The following is an 18,872-nucleotide window of genomic DNA, read 5'->3' as shown; positions in this document are numbered from 1 at the left end:
TCACAGACCTCAAAGCGTCAGTGCAGCGAACAGCACCAACTCCAGGACACAGGGTGGACGTACCGGGCCCACCTGCTGGCACTGGTGTCAGTGACCGGCAGGCACGCTGCCCTTTGCTCTGACAGGTGGCTCGGTTCAAAGCATGATGCCGGGGCGCTCCTCTCTGTAGCCCCCAGTGCCTTCACTGCCCTAGTAGATTGCTCCTGCACCTCCAGTTCCCCTCACTCCCCAGATGGCAGCGGCACCTGCACAGAGTGGGGACCTCGCCTCCCCTGGTCCCCCTCATTGCTCTCCCCCAGGCCTCTGCCTGTGCGTACGGTCTGTCTCTCCTCTAGAACGTAAGCTTCCTGGGGGCTGGCGCTCCTGGAACTGTGCCTGGCACACAGCGGACACTACTGCATGTTTATTGTGGGGAAAAGGAAGAGGCCTTTTCCTCCAGGTCCTTGAAGACTGGCAGATCCTCGGGAGGAAGCGACGTTGACTAGGCCCCTGCTGTGGGCTGGCGCTCAGGCTGGTGTCTGAGCACGTCCTCCGTGCTCCCCAAGAGCTGGGCACCGTGCGGAGTATTTGTTTTACATACATTATCTTGTTTGATCTTTAGTGTGTGAGGGAGAAAGAAGGAGGCGCTAGCCGCACATGCACAGTGGCCCTCTCCCCGACTCCCGGTCAGATATGTCACTTCTCTCCAGGAGGTAAGAAGACGATGTGGAGCTTTCTCCCCAGACTTGTAGGAGATTAGACATCCTACTTACTTGGTCAAGGGGGAATGTGAAGAAAGGGCAAGAGTGTTTCCCTCTAACCTGGGGACAGTGGTGCCCACCCCAGGGCAGTGTGCAGGTCACAGGATATAAGAAGATGCCTTATAAACTGTAAAGTGCGGTTCACGTGGGGCAGCACATACTGAGGATCCATCATGACAAATATAACTTCTGAATGTGGGAAGGGAAGAATTTGTCCTTGTCCCTCCATCCTTCCTTGTTTCTCCGAGCTGAGATCACTGAGGACCTACTCTGTGCCTCCCTATGCTAGGCCCTGAGGGTCTCGTTGGGCAGGCTGGTTATACCAGTGCCATTGCTTTCTGCACCTACTGTGGACCGGGGCTTATTGGAACCAGCTGCCCTGAGAGAGGGAGCTTACCCCAGAGCCAGAGGGCGGGACCACCTCTCTTCCGAAGGGGCTCTGCTCCCCTGTTCCCATGCAAATCTGTCCCCCAGACTTCTGAATGTGGACCGCCCCCGGCTGCACTGCCAGAACGCCCCCCATTCATTGCTGCAGAACATGGGGAGTATCCGCTCCTCAGCTATTGACCCAGCTTCCTTAGGGTCTGTTTTGTGCAGACTATTTTCCCTTCAAATCGTCTTGAGAAATAGGAAGGCCTTTCTCCGCTGAGCTGCCCCCTTTGCAGCATCCTGGGAGATGCTGGTCAGTGGGGCTCAGTTGCCTGGTCTTCCTTTCACTGAGGTGGGGTTGCCTTTGTCTTGTTTGACTTGACAGCCACAGAGCCGTGTAAATCCCGGCCAAGACTCCAGGCCTGCTCAGCACCCCAGGAGGCCCCAGCTTTTCTCTGTAAAACGTGGAGCCAGAACGCCTTGGGTTCGAACCTGACTCTCTCTCTTATTAGCTGTTTGACGTTTTATGGATCCATTTCCTCTTCTACAAAAGTGGAGATGACAATACTTACCTAGGGAGATGATGATGTAAATTACGCGATGGTGTCCATGAAAGCCTCAAGCACGCAGTAGGTTTTCAACAGATGTTGACTCCAGCTTCCCACTTCTTGAGGCATCAGCAAACTGGTAGAAGGGTTCATGAATGTTCTCTTAGCCTGTTTTATCAACCTCTCTTTGCCCCTTTTGTCAAATCATTCCAGTGGCCACCATGATCTTGTTTGATCTTGTTTGTAGAATTCGTTGTTGAAAGAAAGAAGTAACCGTAGACTTGGGATAATGCCTCTAAGAGAGATAATGCTGTGTGTCCACCAACTATTTCTTTCTTTCTCTTCCTGGGTAAACGGGAAGACTACATTTCCCAGATTCCCTTGCCTTTAGGTTGGGACCACGTGACTTGGTTCTGGTCAGTGATACCATCAACACCAACTCCCAGACCTGGCTCTTAAAAATTTCCCAAGCTAACCTCCAGTTCTCTATTCCTCCACCTCAGAGGCTGTGTTGACATGGAAATATCTTAATAAGATGGGAAGGCTTGTATCACTAAGTCATCGGGTGGGAGAGAGCCCCTTCACAATCTGCATCTGGCTTTCTATGGGCAAGAAATAAACTTCTGTTGTGCTAAGTCATTGAGATTTGGGGGTTTACTGTTTAATCCAACATAGCCTATCAGTAATTATCTTAACAAATATAGTGGCTTCCTTATGAGTAATTTATTCTTTCCCAGACTGAGGATGAAGGCTGACAATTGGGGCCCTGTTGCATTTTCGCAACCATAGGCATATGTTTGAAAACATAGACACGCATCAGCTATGCCCATCTGTTCAGGAGTCTGATGATGCAGACTCCCTGTAAAGACATATCATCCTTCTTTGTGAGACTTTTTCAAGAAATCTAATCCTGAAAGTTCTCAGGCATTGCATGCCCAGTGAACATGTGTCTCAGCAGAAGAGTTGATATCAATGTGGGTTTTCCAAACGTGGGAAATAGAAAATGCCAATGTAGAAAGTTTTGGATCTGGAATCATGGAGAAATGTTAAGTTCCTGCCCAAGTTCTGATGACTTCCAAGCCTGTGTCTCCAGTCCAGACTGTGATATTTAGGCCTAGACTTTCTACCTGGGTCCTGCACATCTCATTCGATGTGTCAAATTTGTCTTGTCCAGAACTGTACTTACCCATTTCCCCACTTTATACCTCCAAACTCACTTTAAAAAACTGGCTCATCCTCGAATGTTGTACCCCCATCCACCAAATTACTCAACTCTGGGCATTCTGCCACCTCCAAGTGAGACTAGTCTTGCTTAATCTGCCCTCTAAAGCTTTTTTGAGAACCAAAGAGACAAGATGGCAACAGAAAAATTTTTTTTTTTAATTTCCCAGAATCTCTTCACCCAAACAGAGAAACTAGGATAGCAAACCAAAAAACCTATTGACAGCACCTTCTGCATAACTAGGTGACTCCATGAACCACGAAATGTGAACAGGGGGCCCAAACACCAACAGCAGTCACATCTGCATGGTGTCAACTCTGTGGGATGAGATGAAGATGAAGATGAAGGCAAAGGGAATTCAGAAGGCTGAGACCCAAGAAACCCCGAAATCTCCAACATGTGCTCAGCCCTAGAAGGAGGGGACTCTGGGAGGAGAAGCTTGGTGGAGCCATCTGAGAACATGAGCCAAAAGAGGGAGGCATATGTGCAGGCGGCAAGTCACAGGTGAGGTGGGAGGACTGCAGGAAGCTCGGGCAGGGGTCTGGGCCCTGGGAACTCCAGGGACTGACCAGCTGGGGCTCCGCAGTCAGAGAGAACCCCATGCAGAGGAGGAACCACTGGAAGCAGAATCCAGATTGAGCAGGACAGAGACACTAGAGGAAACAAAAAGAGAAATTCTGAGTAAGAGCAGAGGGAGGGAACAGAGAACAGTACCTTCAGAAAGTACTGGCTGCATGGCCATGGTTTTAAAGACTTTTTGGTAATAACAGAAGAAGCAACCCTGGAACTGTGAGGTTGGAAAATGGACCCTGGATCATCCCCATTCCCCTACGTGAGAAGACCCCCTGCTAAGAGTACAAGGAAATGCCTCTCCCCTACACATGAGCAACAGAAAAGGATTATGGTCACATCTCATACAAAGCTATTATAAGAAAAAGAATTATAAACAGAATAATATTCCTATAGGTAATGCGTTCCACAAAGACCCACAAAGCATCCAAACACTGAAACTTAATATTTCAAAACAAGCTAAAAGAAATTAAGAAAACACGAGATGCTATGAAACAATAGCATGCGTGAAATTGTTAGATGAAAAGAAGATTTGAAAAGAGAGCTGACAGGAAGGACAGCTTACAAAAGGAAAAACATATTTCAGGAGAAATAACTAAATAGAAGGATAAAGGGGTGAATAGACACCATGGATAATATCATAAGGTAAATAGAGGTTGTAAAGCAGGAAAATAAAAAATAAGTCAGAAATGAAGAAAGCGATCTTTTTAAAGAATGCAAGAAAAAGTGAGAGGTATAAAAGATAGACAAAGAACACCCGACATACAAACGAGTCCCCAAAGACGAAACCCAGAGCAATGGAGGCGAGCAAATACTAAAAACAATAGTTCAGGGATTTTTCACCTGCAATAAAAGACAAGACTTGAATTTACATCTTGAAGAAGTACACCACAACCCAGAATAATCAACATTAAGACATATTCTAATAAAAATTATTGGGCTTCAGAGAGAAAGGAAAAAAACCTGTTGGTCATTCAGACCAAAAAAAGGCAGGTGCTTTTTAAGGGGAAACAAATGAGAGTGGCATCAGACTTTTCTACAGCAGCCCTTTGTGCCAGGACACAACTACACAACATATTCAAGATACTCAGGAAAAGAAAAAGAGAACCAAGGATTTTATCTACAGCCAAACTGACTTTCAAGTACAAAGGTCACAGGTCAACTAGTATGAACATGCGAGAACCCGGGAAATGTTATTTCCCATAAGCCTTTCTAGAGCAATTTATTAGAGCACCAGCCACAGGCAACCAAATTGACAGGAGAGGTATTAACATAAGGGGTGAAGGTGGGCATTAAATTTATAGTCACCTGTAGAACTCACACAGAATAATGGCTATAAAGGAGATAATATAGTATGTAACGGTTGTATGTTCTGATAATGCAGATACAGTGCAGGTATTAAAAATTGGAAGAGAAGGGAGTGTGTATATTAAAAGTGTAATAAATTTTATACGTTGCCTTTACTAATGGATATTTCTTCAAATTAGGTGCTAGAGGAAAGGGAAGGAAGAGAAATAGAGGCTCTTGGCTTATTTCAATATTCCTCATAGTTGGGAACCAACAAACATTGTCAAAAATGGGGAAGGCCAAGCGTATTTTATGAAGATGTCGATTTAATGATAACCATCAGAATAAAAACGACAGGCTTTTCAACATAGAGATAGGGGAGCAGGAGGGAAAATCATCTGAGAACACATCCCTCTGTCACATGTACCTCCACACCCAACATGTCCTCTCTCCTTGCTTCTCCAGTCTTTAAAGGTGTGCCTCCTCCAGGCAGCCTTCTCTGATTGTCCTAGCACATGTTAATCTTCCCCCTCATTCATCTCTCCTAGGTACGGGGTACCTTGTTCCTTGAATGTTTCATCTTATCTCACCTACAGATGGAGATGGAGTGCTCTATGTAATGTACAGTACCTCTTTCAGAGTCTGGCACAGGGTTCTACATACAGAAGGCACTCAATAAGTCCTGGTTCTTTGGTAATTCAGGGTCAATTGAAGGATTTTGGCTTACAGTCCCTGGGTTTTTTAAGAGCTTAATGTTGCTATTAGTCAGAATTCTTTCCATTTGAAGTGACAGCAATCCCATTCAAATTGACTTAAGAAAAAGAGACATTTATAGGCCTCTGAAATGGAAATGTCCCAGGGTAGGTTTCATTTCAGGTATAACTGGTCCAGGGACTCAAGTCGTGTCACCACTATCAGTCTTTTTTTGCTCTAGACTCTGCTTTCCTCTGCGTGGGCATTATTCTCAGACAGGCTCTTTCCTCAAGGTCAGCCATGACCCCCAGCAGTTACAAGCTAACGTCTCCAGGAGAAAAGAACGTGTCCCATTTGCAGCGGCACCGCTGACAGTCCCAGGATTGAGTTCCATCGGCTCGGCTTGTGTCACATGCTCATTCCTGAGCCAGTCACTGAGGCCGAGAGAGACGCTTTGATTGGCCAGGCCTGTGTCATGTGACCACCGGTGACCTTACCTCTGAGTGGGGAGGAGGTGGTTTCCCAAAGGAAAGTTGGGGTGCTGTTATCAGAGAAGGGGAGATGGAGGCCGGAGGGGCAAAACCAGCAGACGTCTGTTTTCGCACTGACGTGCTCAGTGAGTAAACTGCAGAAAAATTCCCTGTGAGTAAAATCATGATTTGGGGGTCCGTCTTTGGGCCGTGTGGATGGAAAGCTCTCTTTGATATTTTCAAACTCACAGAGTTTATTTGCCATGTTTTGGGGGCAGGGCACTCGCCACGGGGCCCAATTGCGATAGAGGAGCCGGTTTTCCCACAAGTCTGGGTGCTTCTCTCGCTCTGGCCTGTGCACTCAGCCAGAGGACAGTGGAGGTCTGGGAAGAGGGACACTCGGTTGGCAGAGGCGTTAAAACCACGTGCGAGAGGCTCGAGCAGCAGCGCTTGGTTGAGCGCTGAGCATCCCGCTACGCTGCTGCTGTGCTCTGGTTTTGTCTCCTGGGTCAGCAGCTGTACTGTTTCTGCTTCTCCGTGTGGTTTACTGGCCTGACCGAGTAGGACAGGGAATCCACTGAGGTAGCACATGGGGAAACTCAGGCAGAGAAGGAAGAATTTAAAACACATCCATTTCTCTCCTGAATCTTCAGGGCTTTTTTCTGCACTGGACCCTTCCTGTCAGCATTGAAGCATCCCCAAGTTTCTGCCAGCTTTTTAAAAATCCTCCCTAAATTGTATTTGCCCTTTCTCTACCACCCCATTTCCCAACTCCCCTCTAGTGAAAAAGATATTTTATATTCCCTCTTTCCATTTTCTCCTCCCATATCTCAGCCCACCCTGATCTGCTGGCAACCCCCGCCCTCCCATGAAAGCGCCACCTCTGATTCCCAATTTGGCTCCAGGACACTAAACCCAGTGACCCTAAGTTAGAGGAAAAAAGTGTCTTCATTTCTTAGGTCGGGAGGCAGCATAATCTTCAGTTTTAATAAGCATTTATTGAGTGGCTTAGCAAACTTGAGCAAATCCAGGGTAGAGTGACCTACCTGTATTGTGTAATCAAATCCCCAAGAAAGAGGAAAGACAGAAATTTTGCCTGGAAAAGGGAGCGTTCTTGGGCCCAGGGGGCACTGGTGCTTTCTTCAAATCTCTAAAGATTTCTAAATCTCTACCATGTGGAGGAGAGAGGAGGTCTGGGTGGCCCCAGAACTAGGAACACAGAAACGGAGATTTCCTCTGCTTTTAAGAAATGTTCTGATGGTCAGAACTCTGAAGAAGAAGGGGCTGTGTCAGGAGAGAGTGAGTTCCCCGTCACTGGTGGTAATCAGGTGGAGACTGTTCTCTCAGGAGTACTCAGAAGAGAGTCTTGTGTTGGTGGAGGTCACATCGGAGGACTTCTCAAATCCTGGGATTGGGGAAGCATACATCTCCAGAGACGACCCTCCATGGCCTTGCATCTGCCGCTTCCCAGCTGTGTGGTCTTGAGCAAATTACTCAACCTCTCTGTTCCTCAGTTTCCTCAGCTGTAAAAGGGGCTAATAGTTGCACCTGCTGCATAGGGTTGCTGTGACTATTCAGGTATGGCAGTGCACGTGGGGCATAGCCCTAGTGCCTGGAACACAGTAAGTGCTCAATAAATGTTGGCCAGTACTTGTATTTGGTGCAAAGCCCTGTTCTCTGGATGGTACTTGACTCTCCAGCAGGAGTCTCCTCAGCCGCATGGGGGTTGGAGCCCTGGGTTTTCCCTGGTGGCATCCAGGGGCTGGGCACAAACGGGGCCTGGGGGAAGTGCTGGAGAAGACGCCATCATCCCTGTTGGGCGCGCTGTGCCGTCCATGGTGATGTTGCCAGAGAGGCACCTGGAGACTAAGGAAGGAGTTTCCGTGGGTCCCACAGAGGAAGCCGAAAATGCTCCTCTTGGGGACGGAATGGAGGATGTGGGCTCTTCCCACCCCTCCTGTCCCCTCCCGTCCCCTCCTGACCCTGCCCAGCCGCCTCTTGCGCTCAGGTCAGGTACGCAAGTGCTTTCTCCTGTGGAATCCTGTGGGGGTTTTCTTGTAGTGCTCTCATCCCAAAGAAGGAAAATCACTCGTTTGGCTTAGACGTGATCTACCCTATGAGATCATGCTGGGTCTCAGGGGCTCACAGTCCTTGTTGCATGAATCCTCTCAACAGTCTTGAGAGGGGCGTTCATTCCCCACTTTGCAGATGAGGAGACTAAGCCGCGGAGAGGTTAAGTAACTTCTCCAAGATCACACAGCTGGAGCAGCATCCTAAACACTCAAATTCTTGGTATTCAGTGAGTTATTTTCCATAACCGCTGGAAAACTCTGGAATTAATTGAGGACATTTATATTTAATCAAGTGTTCCCCAAGAATAGAATTCGTAAAACACGCGTTGCTGAGCAGGTTAGGAAGTTGAGTATCCCTCTGTCAGGCTTTTTGGAGGGCTGGGTGTGGGTGGGGGATTTCAGAGAACAGGGCCGCCGCTCATCTCACCTCTTCTCTCTGTGCCGACTTCTTTGTGCCTTCCCGCAGGTCTGGGTAGATGCTGGAACACAGATCTTTTTCTCCTATGCCATCTGCCTGGGTTGTCTGACTGCTCTGGGAAGTTATAACAATTATAACAACAACTGCTACAGGTGAGCATTTCCCCGGGCCCTGCCAGCTCTCCCCCACGCCCCACGACCCTCCATGCTGCCAGGCCAGTTCATGTCCGTCCTCCCACCTTGCAGGGCCAGGGGGAGACGGACAGGCTGTTGCTCAGCCTCGCCCTGCCCCAGGGTCAGAGTGGGCCCCCAGAGGAGAGAGGACAGCAGATGTGAGCAGAGTGCATTCCAGGCTGCAAAGCAGATCCACTCCTGAAACCTTATCTAGACCTCTGATCCCCCAACCAGCAAAGATTTATCCCAGTCTGCATAACTGACTTGCCCGGGGTCACACAGCTAGTAAGTGACAAAGCCAGGACTTGAACCCAGGTCTTGACACCAAGGGTCTGGTTTCTCTGCCTTCTGTTCAGAAACCTGCTTCCTCGCCCTTTTCACTTGACTCTAGGGTCCTCTCCTGCCCCAGCTGGGGTGGCCGGTGCCCTGTCCTGCCTCTCGACCTGACAGGCCTCCCTCCCCGGCCTCGTGCAGCTGGCTGCACCCAGCACTGCGATGGGGCTCACATGGACAGTGAGCCTGAGGCTGCCTGGTCTCTCAAGCCCGCAGCCTGAGTTCTCCTGTGAGGCTGAGACCGCAGAGGGCCAGGGACTTGTCCCGGGTCACCCAGCAGCGTATGGTGACAGTGGAATTTGCACCCTGGCCTCTAAGATCGTCTGTGTGCTGAGGTCTCGGCAGCCCTGAACTCGGGGCCTGCTCACAAGAGGTGACCGTGCAGGGAGAGCTAGACAGCACATCTCCTCCTTACCGTCCAAGAGCTCCTTGTTCGGGTATAAACGAGGAATCACGGCAGTGAGGCCGTCCCCCAGCACAGATGAGTTGAAAAAGGAAGGGTTTTCAGCGAATGATTCTGAGAGAGGATAAGTATTTGGGAGGAATCCTCAGGGTAGCTGCTCGTACCTCATTCCCTGCGCACCATAACAAGTGTCAGATTGATCAGAGAGTTAAGAATTTTTTAAAAGGAAACCATCCTAAAACTAGGAATAAACTATTGTTTTCAGAATGGGAAAGGATATAGAAAACATCGAAATAATTAAAGAAATCAAAAGGGAAGAAAGTGACAGATTGGTCCACATAAAAATCTAGAACTTATCAAATTTCTGGAAGGAAACACAGGAAACTGTTAAAAATCGCCCCCCTGGAGAGTGGGATGGGGAAGTCAGAGATGGAGGGGGGCTTCTTCCCACAGTACCTCCCTGAAGAGTTTAAATGTTTTGTTTTGTTTTATACAATTTAAATGTTTTGTTTTCACTCTTGAGTACATATTGCTCTTATAATTAAAAAAAAATCAAGTTAATACAAATATTATCTACATACCCTTCTGTATTATATCTCCATATAAAACACTGTGAAAATCAACTGCAAAAGCAAAGAGCATACCACCATATAATATGACCCTCAAAGGGTTTGTCTCCCTAATACGTAAAGAAAACAAACAGATCGATACGACTAACACTAAAACACCAATAGAGAAATGAACAACACGCTCTTAAAATGATGAGCACATTTTCCTCAACTAGCAAATGGGCAGTGGTCTAAAAACGAACCCTGTTCGATGTCGGAGAGGTAGCGTGAGGGCCTGTCCCATCCTGCAGGCGGCATGGGAACTCGGGCCTGACGACCACCTGGCTTGGTTGTTGTGTGGCTCAAGTGGCATCATCATTTCAAAGAACTTTCGTCAAGGATATAGTCCCTCCCACATTATCTTCATCTTCGAGATGGGGACACTGAGGTTCGGGGAGGTCGTCCCTCACTAGACTCTGACCGAGGGCTCCTGGTCTCCACCCCAGGATCCCCCCTGAAAGCCAGCTTTGTGGTCACTTTACTAACCCATTTGTTAGGGCATCCATGTGCTTTGTGTGTCTAAAGTGTAAGACACCGGAATCAGCATCTTGGGAGATACACAGCAAGGGCACAGCTCCAGTCTGTAGAGATTGTAACTTGGGGAAACTGAGGCAGTGAAAGTGGGCAGGTCCAGCATGCTGAAGGAAAAGCCATTGTGGAATCCGATGCGCCATTAGGCAAGGAGTTCTGTTGTTCCTGGGGGCCTTTGGGCAGAGAGGCACTTGGCTATGGCTGGACAGAGGGATGCTGGGGAGGTGAAGGTCAGACCAAGTTGTCCACAAGATGCTTCTGGCCTTCAAGGCCTTCACACGGAGGTGGGTCTTGGGGTGAGCACCGTCAGCCGCCGTACAGAACGGTAACTGTGGCCAGGAGGAGCAAGGCGCTGGGATGGGAGAGCGGCACAGCAGCCCTCTGGGCCCAGTGAGTGTGCCCCACTCCGATGCTGGAGAGCCATGCTGTCTGCATCCAGCTGTCGGCACATCAGCAGCCAGCGGCAGCACGGGGCCCTCTGTGCTGGGCACTGCAAGATCTCTTGATCACTGTCCATCACCTCCAGCTGGTCTGTCAGCTCCATGAGGACACGGGCTCGGTCTTCTTTTTTGCCACCATCCTTTGAGCCCGGAATAGTGCTGCCTGACATGTAGGGAAACAAGGAAGGAGCCACACCATTACACAGACGAGGAAACTGAGGCCCAAGGGGATGGCACTTGCTTGCGTTCACGGTGCCAGTGATAGAGTGAGGCTTGGAACCTGGGCCTTTCTGGTCCCTATCCCTCCCTGCCAGGCATGGCCAGTCCTTTCCCAGCTCCTGCAGTTGAAGAGGATCTGGCCAGGACTGGCCTGTCGTCTGGCTGTGTTTCAGGTCAGTGGCAACTTTCTTCCCCGCTCAGCACGTGGGTGAAGTAAGCTGGCTGCTGTGGATCCCTTCTGCTTTCCCATCCAACAAGCAGGGTTCTTTCCCCTCCTGTCAGCGGAAAAAAACAAATCCCCTGGGTGACATGGCAAAACCCAAAGGCTCGTTTTATTTCCATTTCCAAACTGTTCCATGAGCAGGTCTTCCTAACTCCGAGGGAGAAAATTAATACCCTCTCTTCTGATGGTATAATAGCTTCTGGAGGTCTTCAAAGCCCAGCTCAGCTCCTGCCCACTTCAAAGCACTTGTTACATAAGCCTTTCACCCGGAAGGTTCCGGCAGGGAGGGAATTAGAGGGCTGGAGATGGAGCACACCAGGCGGGGAAAATCCTCACTTCGGAACACAGGTGGCTGAGCTCTGTCTGCTTGAGGTGAGGGCGGGGGCGCAGGGCACAGGGCTGGAAGGGGTGCAGGTCCACCTGGAGCCTCTCTGTCTCTCCGTGGTGAGAGAAAATCACTTGAGAGGCCTCTGGGGAGAAGATGGGGACTTTGCAATAAGGGACATTTGCTTTTCAACAACTACGTGGATGCCCAGAGATAACGGTCCACAAGTCAGGATTTGGAAGTCTTGATTCTTAGGGAGCATCGCTTCTGTGTAACTCCTGGAGACAGCGTGGGCTGTGGTGTGTGAGATAAATGGATGCACACCCCAACTTCACCAGCAGGTGACTGAGACCTTGCGTGGGTGACTATCCTACCTGGGGCTCGGGATTCAGTTGAAGAACTCTGGCGCATTGCAGGTCCAAGTGTTACAGGAGAATTCCAGAATGTAGAGGATGTGGAGAAAACGCTTTCCCCCAGTGTCGCCCTGTTTCCCACTGTCTGGTGTCAGGGTCAGGACACGGGCACGAAGAGCAGATTTATCCCAGCCTTAGGACGGACTCTGACCTTACCTGGGCGGAGCTCAGCTTCCCTTGAGAGAAGATAAATCAGGCTTGCAGATAAAGTCCTCAGACCCACCAGCCCAGCCTATGTCTAGTGCCGGAAGAATTCTTCCAAGGGACCTGTGTCAGGCACTCGCTTCCACAATAATGCTGCATAACAAGTGAACCCAGAGCTCAGTGGCTTACACCACAGGTGTTTGTTTTCATTGCTCCCCAGCCTGCTGGTCAGCCCCGGACGCTTACCTTCAAGCTGTGGGTTAGGTGGGCTTGGCTGCAAGGTGCAGTGGGGCGGGGAGATATATCCACCGCAAGGAAGAAGGTAGGGGCAGTGACGACTTGCTGGAAGATGATTAATCTATCACAAGGCCCAAGAGACCCTGTTTTCCAAGCACCTTATGGTATGGCTGGTAAGATCAGGCCCAGAGAAAAGAAACTGCAGGGGGAATTGGAACGCCAGGCTCCTGACCCCAGTCTAATGCTCTCTCCACTGTGCCCTTGATTCCCAGGGTCGTTGCAACACACTGGTGTTAGAGTCATGAACATTAGTGTACCTTTGGTTGCCTTATAAAAAGTACGGTGTCAGAAGAAGAGGAGGTGAGAGTCCTACTCTGTTCTTGAGTTTAGTGCTCAGCCCTGGATGTGACATTTGAAGAGGGCAGGCAAGCCGAAGGGTATGACAGATCAGGAGCACGGGGGTGGGGAACTGGTAAGGGAGACGTTTAACTGAGAGAACAAAAACTCCAGGGGATAGAGGGCCCGGCCTTCAGATCTCCCCAGCCTAGAGGCACTCCAGGCTGTTGGGGAGGGGAGAGCCGACGCTTAGCAGAGGAGGCGGGTTTTGGTGGAACACGACGTGAGGAGGTTCTTACTGCTGGAAGCGGCAAGGGGCCAGCGCAGTGGGGCGAGGTGACTGCGCTGGCGGCTCCCCACCTCCAGTCACGCCGCGGGCAGGGCCCCGGGGCGCCTCCCTTTAAAGAGAAGCACCGGGCACCATGAGCCCAGCCGGCATGTGCCCGCTCCGCAGCGCCTGAGGTCTGAGGAGGCTGACTCCCTGCCGGGCCGTGGGAGGATGCAGACCGAGGGCGGAGGGGCGGGGCTTGAGGGTCCCATCTTCATCTTGGCAAAGCCCCGTCGTTGGTCGTCTGGCTTCTCCTGGGTCACCGCTTTCTGCCCGTGCTTCTTGGCTGGTGAGCCCCTCCCGAGAGCAGGGGACAGCCGCTGCCCCGGAAAATCCCTCCGCAGCCGCAGGGCCCGGACTGAGCGCCCAGGTCTGCCAGGCGCCGCTCCGGGAATGGCTGGCCCGGATGGCGTCTACCCATGAGGCTGCTGCGAGCTTCCGCATGAAGGCACGGGGCTCCCCTGGCTGAGAAGCCGCTGTGGCCCAGAGCCTGCTCCTGCCCTCCTTGCTCTGAGCGCCCCGAAGTCTGTCCTCTCTCGCCTTCCTTGGTCTTCGCCCTTACCAGGGCTTTGGAGGAGCGTCTCTTCCTTCCCACTCCCTCTCCATGCCTCCTTATCTTCTAGAAATACAGAAGAAGCTGTGTGACCATGGTCCAGCCACCTAACTTCTCTGAACCACAAGGGCTTCATCAGGCAAACAGGGCTATCGGTGCCTGCACTGCCCTGCCTGCCCGGCAAGATGGCCATGGTGCTCAGACAGAGTGTTCGAGCGGAGCGCCTGTGCCATGCGCTCTGACCCAGCCCCTCTCACGCTTCCCCGCAGGGACTGCGTCATGCTCTGCTGCCTGAACAGCGGCACCAGCTTCGTGGCCGGCTTTGCCATCTTCTCGGTCCTGGGCTTCATGGCCTACGAGCAGGGGGTGCCCATTGCCGAGGTGGCAGAGTCAGGTAAGTTTGCCAAAGGCTGGGGAGGCCTCCAGGGATGGTTGTAACAAAGAGGGGATTTTCCTCCTTAGCTCGTTCCCCTGGGCTCAGATCTCAGGAGGTGGCCCCACAGGCTGTCCACAGCCCAGGGTCCTGGGGATTACCTGGGCGGGGAACCTTGACGCTGCCTCACTCCCGAATCCAGGGCATCTCCGAGTGTGGTTCTGCCTCCTCTGCATTATCCCGCTTCCCCCAGCTCCGCTGTCTCCCCAGCAGCCCAGGCCCCATCCCCCACTCCCTTGATGACTGCGGGAACCTCTCGCTGGCCTCCCTGCCTCCACTACTGCTCCCTCCGTTCCAGCACTACCCTGCAGAGTGATTTTTCTCAAAATGCAAATTGGAACGTGTCCTTCTCTGATGAAAAGCCTTTTTTGGCTTCTCATAGTGCCGAACTCTTGGCACACAAGGCCCTGTGTTGCCCAGCTCCCGTGGCCTCACCACCCACCTCGTTCCCTCATGCTCACACTGCCCCGCCGCAGGGGTCTGCTTTCACTTCTGTGATGTAGCTCACTCCCTCGCCCCGCAGGGCCTTTGCACATGCTGTTCCCTCTGGAGAGCCTCTCTCTTCCCTTTCCTGTTCTGGATGTAGAATCACCACGAGTGTGACATTCGTAAGTGTAGACTGACGTGTGTTTGTATCAAACCACAGGCAGAGTTATTGCTGCTGAGGTGATTGTGCAAAATAGTGACTAACTCTTCCCCTTGATTTGTATGGTATTTAAATTCTGGGAAAATTCATCACACATTAAAAAGTACAAAGATCGTTTGTGTTTACATGACACTGATTCTAACCTCAGATAAATCTAAATAGGCTTTCACCCATGGGAACCTCTGGTGGGACGGTTTGTCCAGAGCGGCACAGGGAGCCCAGCCTCCTGGCCTCCATCCACTCACGGCCAGTTGTGCCCCCATTCCCTGTGACAACCCCGGCCACCCTGGCTACACTGCCTCCCTTCTGAAGCCTATGCCAGGGCATGGCTGCCTATGTCTGGCCTGCGCAGGTGGGGAGGTCCCTGCTCTGACCCAGCCAGTGGGCTGGGCAGTGGGCGTGGACATTAGAGCAGGAAGCTGGTTGATGAGCTCTGCTCCCTGACCACTCAGGGCCCACCTTCCTCTGGGTGATGTGTGTCAGAGAAGGAGACAGTCTCTGCTAAAGTCCAAGGTCCAGAGCTGGACGAGAGGATATTACTATGATCAAAGCTGTCAATCATCGAGCACCTGCCAGGGGCAGGAGCTGTCTCCCGTGATCCTCTGGGATGGCACTGTTTCTACCCTCATTTTACAAGTGAGGAAGCTGAGGCTCAGATTGGTGAGGGTGCTTACCCAAGGTCACGCAGGCTGGCAGGAACAGAGCTGGATTTAATCCTGGCCATCTGGCTCCTGAGCCCAGGCTCTGACCACTCTATCCTCCTGCCCACTGTGAGCAGGGTGCCTGGCACTTCCTGGAACATCCATGCTCTTCCTTGCGTCAAACCCCAGGGCAGCCCCATGAGGGGGGAGTGTTCCCGTCTCTGTGAGAGCATCACCCTCTGTGAGAATCTGCTTCCTTCTCAGTACAGTGAACGTCCTCATCCCACCCTGGCATTGAGGGGGACGGGATGTCTACTGCACTGTTGTCACTCCTCTTATCACACTTCCATCTCATAGACGAAGCTCAGGGAGAAGTCAGACAGAAAGCAAAAGAGCCAGCGAGAAATAAATTTTATTGGTTTCTTTCTTATTTCAAATTGAAAGCATATTCATTGTAGAAAAATGTGGGAATACTGACAAAGGAAAAAGTCTCCAGTCCATATCCAATCACACTTTGGGGTTCTCCCGCCAGGATTTTCTGTGCATATATAGTGTAGGAGAGGAAGACATTTCCTCTTCCCAAATGTGGGTTCGTCTGGCCGGAGAATGAATTAAATTCACATGAGACAGAATAGCAAGAGAAAATTAAACAAAGCTTTGTGAGGAACCATGGCCCGGGGCCTTTCGTCCCGAAGGAAGAAAGGGCACCGAAGTGGGGTGCACATAGTGGTTATATACCCCCAAACAGGGTGTTTCACATATGATGAAATGTCCCTCCCACAATAGTCACAAGATTGCCCTGTCGGCACAGTGCTTGATGGACACAGCAGGTAGTGGTCGGCTATCTCGGTGGGCGTAGCAGGAGGCAAGTCTATCGTCTGGAGCTGGGCGGTCACAGGTGAGCGCAACAATCAGATCCTATCCTAAGGAAAGATGCTTAATCCTTAAAGAAATGCCAAAGTTGGGAGGGGGAGGGAAGTCAGTTACAGGAGGTCACCAGACAAGCACAATAAAATGCAGATTTAAGTCCTTGCCTTTGGTATTGACTAAGTTTCTAGAGAGAAGGTCATCTCCTTTCTTCTTCCTGGTACAGAGAGGGAGGCACCTTTTACAGATAGAGATTTACCTTACAAATGTAAATGTGTCCTAAGGAAGGGCAAGTTCCATTCCTCAGAGCCTCCTTCCCTGTCCCAGTTTATCAAAAGCAATCAGCCGCAAATAATCCTGATGCCAAAGAGACATATCTTGGGGTGGCCAATTCCAGGTCCCCACAATAGTTATATTTGTGTTGATGAAAACCAGATCGTATTATCCTTGGTATTCTGTAGACTGCATTTTCCCATCACAATGAAGTATGAGGAGCTTTCTGCCTCAGGACGCAGAGACCTCAGTCATGGGGTTAATGGCCGTGCGGCAGCCTGCTGAATGGGTGTACCGTAACTGATGCCCCCATCTCACTCGTCAGGCCCTGGGGGGTTGTTTTTCATGCACTACCTCATGAAATGCTCGTGGCACCTCTGCAAGGTAGGCTATATTGAGGCCTCCATTTGTGGCCACGCAGAGTGTGCCCTGCACGACTCCAGGGTATGCCATTCACACAGACAGCAGCCCTGGGCTTTATTCTGCCCCTTACAGATGAGGACCCATAGCTCAGAATGTGAAGTGGTTCACCCAAGGCCACACAGCCTGTAGATGGTACAGCTCTTCTGCCTCACTCTCCTGTGTTGCTTTTGGTACCAAGCAGGTAAGCCTGCCCTGTGCTCCTGGTTGGGGTGTGGATCAGACCCAGATCCTCTTTAGGAGCCCCCGCCATTTAGAGAAATTGCAAGTTGCAGGTGAATGTGTAGCCACCTCCCCTTGCTCAGCAGGACGTGGCCCGCTTTCTGAGGAATAATTTTTGGAAAATAACTGATTAGATGACAGACCACTCAGTGAGATGCCCAGCACGCCTGGAGACTGAGCCAGGAGGGTGGCAGGGCCTCGCAGGGCTCGGATTTTGTCCTGCTGTGAGCCAGCACCTGAGATTTGCTGCCCTTCCCCACATGTCCCTCAGTCCCTTTCTCTGACACCCATCCATTGAGGGAGTCCTCTCCTGGGGGTAGAGATTTTAGACAGTTTTTAGTTGGGTCTTGCTTTTCTATCCAGTCTGATCGTCTCTGTCTTTTAATGGAGTATTTGGCCTATTTGCATTTTGTAATTATTGATATGGTTAGGTCCTGAAGTCTGTTTCAAAGCAGAAAATGTCAGAATGATCATCAGAAGTGAGCAGTGTCAGATGTGTGGTAACAGGATAAAGTGATACGTTAGTAGCTCTAGGTAGACGGTGATGAGTTACAGATGCATATTGTCAGCTCAAAGCTCAGAAAAGAACATAAAGAGCTAGAGCCACAAAGCTAATAGATGAAATACGACTGAATATTTAAAAATATTGATTAGTCCAAAAGAAGGCAGGAAAAACACAGCAGAGTAACAAAAAACCAAACCAGGAGAGACAAAAGAAAACAAATACAAAATGGTAGACTTAACCCAACCATATCACTAACTACATTAAATGCAAATGGACCAAATACTTCAATTAAAAGGCAGAGATTATCAGACTGGGTAAAAAACCTAGACTCAGCCATAAGCTATCTGAAAGAGACACACTTTAAAGACACAGATACAGTGTAAAAGGATAGAAAAAGATCTACCATGAAAACAGTAAGCATAAGAAAACGGGCTTGGCTATATTAGTATCAGACACAATAGGCTTCAAGTCAAAGAATCTTACTAGAGATAAAGAGGGACGTGTCATAATGTTTATAGAAGGGGCAATTCATTGGTAAGACATGTAATCCTTAATGTGTTTGCGCCTAATGACAGAGGTTTAAAATATGTAAACCAAAAGCTGAGAGACTAAAAGGAACTATAGACAAACCCACAATCCTAGTTGGAGATTTTAATATCCCTCTCTCACTAATGTTAGAACAACGGTACAAAGTATCAGTAAAGACGAGAGCTGAACAACAGTGTCAACCACACTGACTTAACTGGCGTTTATAAAACACTGCAGCCAGCAGCTGCAGAGCACAATTCTTTTCAAATGTACGTGGAGCGTCATCAAGACAGATCATACACTGGGCCATAAAGTAAGACTCAGTACATTTCAAAAGATTGTAATCTTACAAAGTCTGTTCTCTGACTACCGTTGAATTAAATTAGAAATTCGTAATGAAAAGACATCTAGGAAATCCCGAAGAATGTGTAAATTAACGTTTAAATATCCCATGGATCGAAGAAGAATATATTTCAAACTGTATGGTGGTGAAAACACAGTGTATCAAAAATTGTGGGATGTAGTCAAGGGCCTTACAGGGAAATGTGTAACTTTAAATACCAGTATTGGAAAGAAGAAGGATTGAAAGTAAAATATTTGTTTGCCTCCTAAGAAGCTGGAAAAAAAAAAAGTACAAATGAAATCAAGGTAAGTAGAAGCAAAGAAATAATGAAATTGAGAT

At 49.8% G+C, this 18,872-nt stretch overlaps 1 protein-coding gene across 1 annotated transcript in view; it reads left to right on the top strand.

Annotated features, from left to right (window-relative positions):
- The window catches only part of SLC6A11 (solute carrier family 6 member 11), a 121,836-nt gene that overhangs the window by 82,580 nt on the left and 20,384 nt on the right, over nt 1–18,872 (top strand). Inside the window, exons 7-8 of the mRNA XM_046645111.1 lie at nt 8,438–8,541; nt 13,925–14,049. Coding sequence (XP_046501067.1) covers nt 8,438–8,541; nt 13,925–14,049 — 229 coding nt within the window. The remainder of the gene's footprint in view (nt 1–8,437; nt 8,542–13,924; nt 14,050–18,872) is intronic.

This window comes from Equus quagga, chromosome 1 (assembly GCF_021613505.1).
Source record: "Equus quagga isolate Etosha38 chromosome 1, UCLA_HA_Equagga_1.0, whole genome shotgun sequence".
Lineage (NCBI taxonomy): Eukaryota > Metazoa > Chordata > Mammalia > Perissodactyla > Equidae > Equus > Equus quagga.
Note: the sequence above shows the minus strand (reverse complement) of the source record. Positions and strands in the feature narration are given on the sequence as shown.